This window comes from Netta rufina (assembly GCF_964035555.1).
Source record: "Netta rufina genome assembly, chromosome: 7".
NCBI classification, from domain to species: Eukaryota; Metazoa; Chordata; class Aves; order Anseriformes; family Anatidae; genus Netta; species Netta rufina.
The window spans coordinates 29,076,874-29,087,180 of NC_140130.1; the positions used below are offsets into that span (position 1 = coordinate 29,076,874).

At 46.6% G+C, this 10,307-nt stretch overlaps 1 protein-coding gene across 1 annotated transcript; it reads left to right on the forward strand.

The window, feature by feature from the left end:
• Positions 1–111: 111 nt before the first annotated feature.
• On the forward strand, positions 112–8,088 carry VWA2 (von Willebrand factor A domain containing 2; the record flags this gene model as incomplete). Its single annotated transcript, XM_084290220.1, has 8 exons — positions 112–212; positions 1,312–1,370; positions 2,587–2,705; positions 4,182–4,291; positions 6,374–6,568; positions 6,707–6,837; positions 7,583–7,696; positions 7,832–8,088. 8 exons carry the CDS (start codon positions 112–114, stop codon positions 8,086–8,088), a joined length of 1,086 nt encoding a protein of 361 aa, XP_084146346.1.
• Positions 8,089–10,307: the final 2,219 nt, after the last annotated feature.

Below are 10,307 nucleotides of genomic sequence, written 5' to 3' on the forward strand. Positions count from 1 at the left end.
AGAGGTAGAGGGGACACCTGGAGCTCCCCATGGATATGGGAAACTATGGAGTTCCCCATAGATGCGTCCCACCTGCCTCCAACCTCTTAGCAAGCCTTAGGAGATGAAGCAATGAGAATTGCATCACTTGCAGATAATTCCTTACCTTCGACAGCAAATCCAAAAACCTCTGGGAGGAAACTTCCAGCCTCCAGGAAATCTCCTTCGTGCAGGTAGGGCAGCGGGTTCCCTTCGGCGAGCCGGTGCCACGTCCCCTCCAGCAGGCTGGCGCTGAAGGAAGGCACCGTGTTACAACTGTGCTGTCAGGGTGTCGCTGGCTTGTTAAGGTCATGCTTTGATGAATATGCAGCACAGTCCTTTCTGCCTTCTCTCCTGCTGTTAAATAAAAGGAGGACAGTTAGAAAAATGAGCTGGAAGTTGCCTTTTGTTGCAAGCCAGGTCTCAGTGTAGTGGGTTTACGTGGCAAGGTTTTGGTAGCAGGGGGCCATGAAAAGGGCTGGTATTTAATTAAAGCAGCTGTGACAGGTACTTTTACCCATCTTTCTTCTTGTCCCAGCACTATTTATTTAATGTATCATTTGCTGCAGAGATGAGTCTGTCCTGTGAAAAGCCCCCCCTGTCTTTACAGAAAAATAATTGACGCATAGAGGTGGTGGTCAAGCAACACGCTTATTTGTCTTGAACTATGCAACAAAAATCTGGTTTTGCAATGAGGGAGACCAAAACCCAGCCTGAATCTGGTCAGAATTGCTCTGGTGAGTGTACCCAGCACTCCCACTGGAGAAAAATTAGATATACACATCTTAAATAGAAAGACGAGGCCTCTGCCAGACAAGCTTGGTCTAAATCTGGGTATGTACGAAAGCGTCGCCGAAGTCTACCTACAAATGATAGCAGCCTTTCTGATTTCACAGAAAAAAATGAGCAGAACATTGACTTTGCTGGACATTTGCACATAAAAGCATTTCCATCCTCAGAAAACACGAAGCACGGAAGAGCCTGCGGCTGAGTGTTGTTGAGGAAGGGCTGGGCCGTGCCCCCTTCCCCTGTGAAGCCTGGTTCCTCTGGGCTTGGGAAGAAGAGAGACGGGTATACAGGAGGAGCTTTCTGCTCTGTCATTCCTTCTATTTCAATGTTTTGTTTCCTGTTTCCCACCCTTCTTCCCAGGACAGCTGCATTCACTGCTTTTACTCAGACCAGACATTTTGGAGTTCTTCATGAGACAACCAGCAAGGCGATTTTAGCTGCAGGCAAAGAAACCTGCTTTAGGAATTGGATTAATACTCCTTTCATTTTTTTCTTCTCTTTCAGATTTGTCATCATGAACTTCTTGCTACTTGCGTTCATCTTTGCTTTCTATCTTCTCCAAGGTACGTTTAAAGTCGTCTTTCTGCATCAATGGTTTCTCTCTCAGCTGCCTCCCCGTCTCCAGCTGGAGTTCTGTGCTCAGAGGTGCGAGAGCTGAATCCAGGAGGTTTTTGTGTAAACCTCTGCAACTTAGCTTCACGTGGACAGGGGGAAAACGATACCTGGAGAAACAGCTTCCAAACACACGTGACTGTATGTGAAGAGTCTATTTGAAACAGGAAAAGCTGGTGCTATTATTATGATATTAAAAGTTCATAGATGCCTCCAGTTGCAGCTGTTTGGTGTGCAGTCTTCAGAGCTGGAGCCTGGCACAGCTTGCAGTGAGCAGGGTACCGTTCTCCCTTGTGCAGGAGTGAGGTGCTTGGTAAGTTGTGTCCATGTCCCTGCCAGAAGGGATTTCCTCCTGGGGGTGCTGATGGGCTGAGCTGCATCACCACGTTATTTTTTTTGCAAGTGTGAAATCTGCCCAGCAAAACAGCATTTTTACTGCTACAGATTAAAGGCTGTGTTTATTTATTTATTTTTTTGAAGGCAGTTTCTGGTATTGATGGATCTGTTTGATCCCACAGTTTTGCTGAAGTCCAAGAATGTACAAGAAATTCATGCCGACGAATTCTTTTTTCTTTTTTTCTCTTGTGTTTGTGTTTGTTTTCTTTTTCTTTTGGGGCCCTACTAGTTCCTAAAGTACCCCCTACTTACAGACTACATCATTCATTCTCCTGTTAGACATTTTCTACTACTGTCTGCCTGTCAATTTACGTCTTTTCTTATGCCGGACATGCCCTCCAGCCCCATCCCATAGCAGTGCCATGTGTTCAACTCAGACTTTCCATCGTGGTGTGCTCCACGTGGATGTTTCTCCCTGGTGCACATCACCACCAGCCCCTCAGCTGTGTGCCCTGCCAGAGGAATGAGCGCTTCCCCTGCAGCGCGATGCCTCAACAACGTGCACGGAGGAACCAGTGTGTTCCTGCAGGCAGGGGTGACACAGGGACACAGCCCTGAAGGCAGGAGAATGGTCAGATCTTTGTGAAATGTGTTTCTGTCAGTGCCTTGGAGCTGTGCAGAGTTTGTGTTTAGAAAAGCAGAGCGTGCTTTGAACACCGCTGGAGATGAAACACATCTGGCTCCGCAGAGCCCAGCGTGCCTCGAAAGTGCCTACGCCACGGGCTTGGAGAGCGGCTCGCTCCGTGGCTCACGTATCTTGCTCTCTCCTAGCTGCAGTTGATATCCTTTTCCTCTTGGATGGCTCCAACAGCGTTGGTAGCAGCAGCTTTAATGATTCAAAGCACTTCGCAGGCAAACTCTGTGATGCCTTGGACATCGATCCAGACAGGGTGAGTGTCAGGAATGTCTCATTGTAGTTCCAAGCAGCTCGATGATGTGTGGGAAGGCCAGTGATAGCATGCTGAGTGAAATTGCAAAATTTATCCTGGCAGCTCCCCTGGGGTCAGGATAGTTATTCAGAAAGATGCAGCAAAGGTTTGTGAAGCAGTGAGGCTGGAGGACTCTTCTTGAATCTTCATGGATTTAAGCTCTTCCATTTGGTCTTCAGAAAAGACGTAATCTTTCGGGTGAAAGATTCTGATTTGTTTGTTTGTGTTTGTTTGTGTTTTTGGTTTTTTTTTGTTTGTGTTTGTGTTTTTTGTTTGTGTTTGTGTTTTTGTTTGTGTTTGTTTGTTTGTTTTTGTTTGTTTTTTGTTTTACTGACTTTTATTGGATTTTGGATGCTTGTAGACAGACTACAAATGGTAGCACTTTTTTTTTTTTTTTTTTTTTCCCCACCCAGAAAGTAGCAGAATTAGTCTCTGGCAAGTTCTCTGTAGGGAGGTCTCTACCTCTCTGTAGGGATGTAAATGACAGTCTGTTGGCCCTGCTTCTAGAAAGTCCCTACTCCAAAACAAGCCCAGAGGGCAGAACAGAAGCAGTTCATGCCAGCGATGTACAGAGGCATTTGGGAATCCATACACTGCCACAGCTCTTCACAATGTCATTGTCCTCCTCAGCTGCTGGTGGACCTACGTTCTCTGCAGCCAACAGGGATGTTGCTCAGAGGGGAGTTTTTCATTCCCGTAAAATCTCCCATTACAATTTGCTTAAGGACAGGTCCTGGCTGGGTGCTGTATTCCTTCATCCATGCAATATTTGCAGATTCGAGGAGTCGTTTTCTTAAATACCATGCTTCCCCATATCTTTCTGTTAATCCTTACATAGGACTGAAAATCAGTAGCCTTTTAACCTTCAAGGTGTCACATTCCATAACACTTCTTGTAAGGCTTCAGTGAAATATTCTGGATATATAGTCCAATATAGATAATTTAGTCTGTTTGCATTTTCAGGCATTTTCAACTAAGGCATATAGTTTTAGAGGAAGCAGTGGAAAAATAATTGCCTTGAGTTACCTGCTGTGCTCAGTGCCAGAGGGAGCTGCTTTTAGTAATGGAAAGATTGCCCTTGCAGTGTCTAAATAGTTTGGTGTAAAAGGTGTTATTTATAAACATATTATTATCCTTGAGACTACAAGCTGCTCTGAATGGATAAATATTCCATTCAGAATTCCATATTAAAGATTCCTGAGCTGCCTGCAACTGCAGCAGAGCATCCGATGTTGTCTGCAGTTGAACTTCCTTGTTTGTAATCAAATCAGTACAGGTAATGCTGTGGTTTATGCTCTTTTTTTTAAATATATTTAGAGTGCCAGTGGTTCAATATGCAAAACAATGTTTGTTGTGATACAATTTACTGTTTCTAAATCTGTAAATTGATCAAAAGGCTCGCACCTTCCTTTCATACTCTTCAACCTTTTCTTTTAGGTCCATGTGGGACTGATACAGTTTACTTCAACTCCCCACATTGAGTTCCCACTGGATTCATACCAAAACAAACAAGAAGTGGAAGAGGGAATCCAGAACACCACGTTCAGGTCAGCTTATTTTACAGCTCTTCTCTTTTTTCTGGGCTATGAATGATCTCTGGACTGAGACTTTTTGCAAGATCCAGGTATTTGCACCTCAACTGTGTGTGCACCACTCTGACACGTGTAGGAAGGAGGAGGAATGACCAGTGCCTGTGGTCCATAATCCACAGCCTGCGACAAGCGTGCATCCTGCTCTGTCTTTGTCAGTGCAGGCTGACAGGGGAGAAAGCTTCCAGTGTCCTGCTGGAATGTGGTAGATAGGGGAGAGTTTCTGTGCAGGGCGGTGGGTTACATCCTTCCTCCTGCTGGCAGGAGGTGCAGGGACACTCTCCTGCTGTTTGCTGGGCTGTACGGTGAGGAGCTTGCACACCCACAGCCCTGGGCTTGCAGAGGAAAAAGCAAGTGTGGCCTTCCCGCCTGGCTGAGCGCTGGCAGGACAGTGTGCACCTTTGGGTTTTGGTGGTTACAATTTCCTTTGACCTAGCAGGTAGCGATGAATTGCTAGCCCCTTGACATCTGTGATGTGTTGTATCTGCTGAATTCAAGGAAGTTGGGTTTTCGGATAGAAATTGGGTTTTCAGACAGAAGTTTTCTTCCTGAGTGACTTGGATGTGTTCCCATGGTACCAGGAAATGGAGTTAGAAGCCCAAATATACTCTTCTCAGAGGCTCTCGGAATCCAGACTTCTCATCACCAAGAAATATATTTGGATCTGCAAAGGGCCTGACAACCAACCCAAATAACACTTGTTTTGGTGACAGATGAGGTATCGATATGGCCTCCAAGTGCCTTCTCTTTTGTTGATCTGTGTTAGGGAGAAGGGCTTGCTCAGCTTTTCTCAAAAATGTCTGCTGCTCTCAGCACGGTGTACGTATAGTGAGCAGTGTGACCACTTCTGACTTTTAAGCAACATCAATTAGCTGGGTTTTGATACAGTGCTCTCAAATCAAGAAAACCTTTTGTGTTGTGTTACAGGGAAAACTTACCAGAAAAAAAAAAAGGGGGGGGGGGGGGGGCCAAGCAAGAGGGAATGGATGGTTTCCTGGGGAAGGACAAGAAAGGGCTGATGTAGACAATTTGTATTGTGTTTTAAATGGCCCCATGCTTGTTCCGGATGATCCCATCTCCAAAATGAGAAGGGCTGGGGACAGCTTGTGTGAATGTTGGTGGCTGGTGCACCTTCCCTATCATACCAGTGCTGCTGGCATGCAACCTAGCAGATGAGGGTATTGCTTTCAGTTGAATTTAGTGTAGGTTTAGACAACTGGAGCACCGAGTGGCTTTTTTTTTTTATGCTTACTTAGAGTAAAGGGCATTGGCAAAGCCATGATGAAGTCATGCCTTGTATTCAGTCCTGCTGAGTTTCTGGGAATACACTAAGAAGCTTAGTATTTGTATTTTCAGGAGCTTTTCTACAGGATAGACAAATGACTTTTGTAAAAAATAAATAAATAAATAAAATAATAATAAAAAAATTAACCAGGGAGAAAGAGGCAAGGGCTTTCTGCCCACTGCCAGCCTGCAGACTCTTGGCCACAAGCTGCGACGCACGGCTCCCCGGCTGTAGCTCTCATCTCAGAATGGGAGGAGATCCTCTGGAGGAAAAGGGGTGATACGTGACAAGAATGTACACCACATTTATGTGCCTAGAAAAAGGAGAACTTTTGAGGTGCTGGTCTTTGTTCATTACGTCCGTTTGTAGTGTGTTTCTGACTGGACCACAAGAGGTTGCTGTTAGACTGCTTTTCCAAACCACTCTTAAGGAAGTGGCTTTCATTTTCAAATGGAAAAATAGAAGCAGTTGATATTTGTCGTAACTGGAAATAAAACTTAAACATCATAGAGTGCTCTGTTTTATTAAGTCTTCTTAACACAACTCTGGGTTGGAGAGGAGAGAGGTAGGGATGGATGATGGGACCTATGGAAAGATGACAAGAATGACAGGATTGGACATCTCTGTGGATGCCTTGCATGGCAACAGAAATTAGTGAAGTTCCTCCCTTCCAGATATTAGAAATGTGGAAATCAGCAATAGCAAGAGAAAAAGTTCAATTTCTGCTTTTCCAATTTTATCCCCCTTCTCTCTAGAGATGGGGAAAAAAAAATCAAACAGGCTCTGGAATGCATTCTCTGCGAGGGCTTCCCGGGTGGCAGAAACTCGACCGTCCCTGAGATCCTGGTCATCATTTTGAATGGAAAGTCCAGTAAAAGTACCACAACGCTTGCCACGCAGCTGAAGAAGAGAGGGATCACCATTTTCACAGTGGGAATCAAGTCTCGAAGGTAGGAAACTTCACAGTGTTGGGCACGAAGGCCCAGCTTGCCAAACAGCAAGTGCGGGGTTTGCTTTGGTACTCAGCTCCTTGGGGACCATTTAGGGCCCGGCTACACAAGCGATTGAACCCCCTCATTGCTTGGCAGGTTGGAGAGGCTGTGCATGCTGGCCAGCGAGCCCACCGAGCAGCACATGTTCTCTGTTGAAGATGCCGACGGTGCCATCAACAGCCTGTACAGCGCCCTCACTGGCTCCATCTACAATGCCACCGCCCCAGGTAGCCCCGGTCCCAGCTCTGACCTGGTCACTGAGTGAGAAAAGAGGAGGTGGTGTCTGAAATGCTTCTCTAGCCCTGAAGGGTCTTAGACCTAAGTCTTGGTGTATCTCTGTTCACCTCTCAGAATGGGAACATCAGACCTCACTCATAACTTGCGCCAGGGGAGTTTTAGGTTAGATGTTAGGAAGAACTTCTTTACCGAAAGGGTTGTTAGACATTGGAACAGGCTGCCCAGGGAAGTGGTGGAGTCACCATCCCTGGAAGTCTTCAAAAGACGTTTAGATGTAGAGCTTAGGGATATGGTTTAGTGGGGACTGTTAGCGTTAGGTCAGAGGTTGGACTCGATGATCTTGAGGTCTCTTCCAACCTACAAATTCTGTGATTCTGTGATAAGCACGGTTGTGCTTATAAGTGTAAATCTGGAAGGACTGCAAAGAGTTTCTATTTTTTTATTTTTTTTTTATATTTTTTAACTATTTTGTATTTACACGCAGGTAACTTCATTGGCATTATTGGAAAGCAAATGCATTGAGGTCAGTCTGGTTTGCTCTCTTCACTGCTGTCTGTCTGAGAACCACCCCAGTAGAGCGAGGGTGCACATGGCCCTGCGTTAGCTCCAGCTGTAGGAAGATAGGTTGAAGTTTGACCCATTTCCACACCAAAGGCCATTCTCGAGCCAGCACGGGATGGGAAGGGGCAGGCTCCCTGCTGACTCCCCGTCTTTCCCTTCTCTGGTCCCGTTTAGACCCTTGCAACTCCCAGCCGTGCCAGAACGGCGGCACCTGTGTCCCAGAGGGGCTGGACAAATACCACTGCCTGTTCCCAGTCGGGTATGGAGGAGACATCCATTGCGGTAGGTGTGAACCTGTGCTCTCCCTTCTTCCTTCTCAGCTGGGTCCTGCCTTGGTGGTGCCCGTGGCAGGGCCCCAGGAATGACTGTAGGGGTCAGTACACACCGTACACAACACCTTGCTCTCTCAGCACCAAAGCTGAGTGAGCCTTGAGTGTGGCGTGGATCTCCTTTTCCTGATAGACAGCTCAGCGGGAGTCACACTGGAGGGGTTCCTACGCTACAAGGTGTTCCTCAAGAGCTTTCTCCAAGCAGCAGTGGGCTGGGACTCACTGATACACGTGGGGGTGGTCCAATACAATACTGATGTCAGGATACTCATTGAGGTGGGACAACACAGGGATGCATTCAGTCTCATGAAGCGCATCGATGCTTTGAATTTCAGTGGAGGAGGAACCTGAGCGAGTGTCCCACTATGGGACACTAAGATTTTGTTTGCATTGCACAGGATTTAATCCTAAATCCAAAGTCTGTCTGGTTTTGGAGCCTGCAGACTGATAAATTGAGGTCTTCAGACACCCTATGCTTAATTTTGTTTGCAGAACGAAATCCTTAAATCCTTATCCCCAAAGCATTCAGGAGGGTAGAATTTTCAAATATTCATGTAAATCTCACGTCTGTGTGCTTTCTTCACGATTTCAAGTTCTGAGGGGCAGTCCCAGCTGGGAAACGAATACTGAAATCAAGTTTGAAACACGTGTGTGCTGAGTGTGAATGCTTGTGTTTGATTGAAATGAGCTTTTCAGAATGGAAAGCCCTGGTTTGCAGACATCGGTGGTGGAGAAAGTCCTTTTAGTTCCTTGCTGCTCATCTCTCCCCCTTTTTAAATGCCATGTCTTATTTCTCATTTGTATCAGTATAACATTCAGCTCTTTGGTCTTGTTATGTTTTAACCCATAAGTAAGATCAAAAGAAGAGGCAAATTGAGCAGTGCTGTGATTAACAGCACAATCAAAGGTCTTTTTCATCTATTGGCATGCCGTGGCTCTTCCAGGGTTAGAAAAACAATGACAGAGCTGTCTCTTTGGGATGAGGAGCCTGTCTCTTGGCAGGCCTCTGCAGGCAGTTCCTACCTGGCGATGTTCAATGTGCTGCTACTGCAGCGGTATTTTCAGCTGTGTTATTATGTGTTATTACCATGAAATTAACCACAAGGACACAGATGAAGGGGAAGAGACAGCAAGGTTCAATGATCCAGGCTAATAACATCCTGAGACTGAATCATCGCTTTCATTTCACATGTAGGTAATCACTGTTTGTACTGTATAGGCTGGGACCCAGGTTGATGTAAAGATAAACCCTTCATTCACTCTTCTGCTCTAAGTCCAAGACTTAATAGCAGAATCATTGTCTGTGAAAGGACTTAAAAAGAAAGACTCGTGATAGAAGTATGTGAAAAACAGACCCTGTCCCTGGACACCTGGAGTATTGTATTTATTACAAGGCTTAGCTGAAAAGAGACCATAAAAGATGACCTGGGGTCTAGGAGAAAGGATCCTAAGTGTTAATTATAAAAAATAACAAATGAATAGAAATACTGGCATCATCAAAGGGTAGACTCCCTGGAGTGAAAGAAGCTGATTTAAGGTGATGTTGTGTTAGCAGGAGGCTTGAGTTCAGAGCAATGGTGTCTGGGCATGATTCCCCCAAACAGGGACCCCCGGGTTGCGCTGTGTGCCAGCCGCGGAGGGAAGTGGTGGACACAAGGCGTGTGGAGCAGAGCACCAGGAAAGCTCTCAGGGGGGCAGCCAGGGCCTGGGAGGCCCTGAGAGGTCCTTCTGGCTTTTGGTTGCCAGCAGCTCTGCCACCCTGCGATGAAGGCAAAGACACCTGTCCATGGGGATGTGCCGTCAGGCAGGACCCCATCTGGGATGTCTCACCACAACAAAAAGGCAGTTGAGGTCAACTTGACTCCACGTCAAATCAACAGGAACTGATGATTGAGATCCCTCAGCTCTAGGACTGGCATCAGTGCTAAAGCTGCCTGTCTCAGGTGTAGGTTTGAGTGTTGACGTGCAATCGTCCTTACCTCTACAGGGGGAATGACTATAACGTGTTGTGATCTGTAGTAACCGTTGTGATGGATAGAGGATAGAAGTTGCATTCTTTCCCTCTTCTTCCTTTCCTACTCCCTTTGCCTGCTTTTCCTGCTGCGGAGCAAAGGGCGAGGCTAGCAGGTGCAGCCCCTACACCGCGTGGTTGTTCCCTGGAGGAATTTCACACCCTTGCCAACGCTGCAGTGGAGGTGCCGGAAGGCTGGAAGCAAATTTCTCTGGGATGCTGCTATTGAAATGCTGCCAGCCCTGCTGCCAGCTGCGGTCTGCTCCTTTTGGAGGGCTGGGAAATCTGTCCCATATTTCACAAGAACAGAATATCTCAGGCTATTGTTGCAGGCTTTTCTCTCAGATCTCCAAGGAAAAAGCACTGAAATAGTTCCCGTATTGTTTTCCCCTCGTGCCATCCCTGCATCCCAGCTGGCTTCTTGTCCTTGCTGACCTCTGGTACAACCTCAGGGCCTCTCCAGGGCAAAGTGGGGTTTGAACTCCGGGGGTGTCGGGGCTTGCAAACTGCTTGGAACAGGGCATGTGTCTCGCTCTACACTGGCAGTGTCTGGATCTGG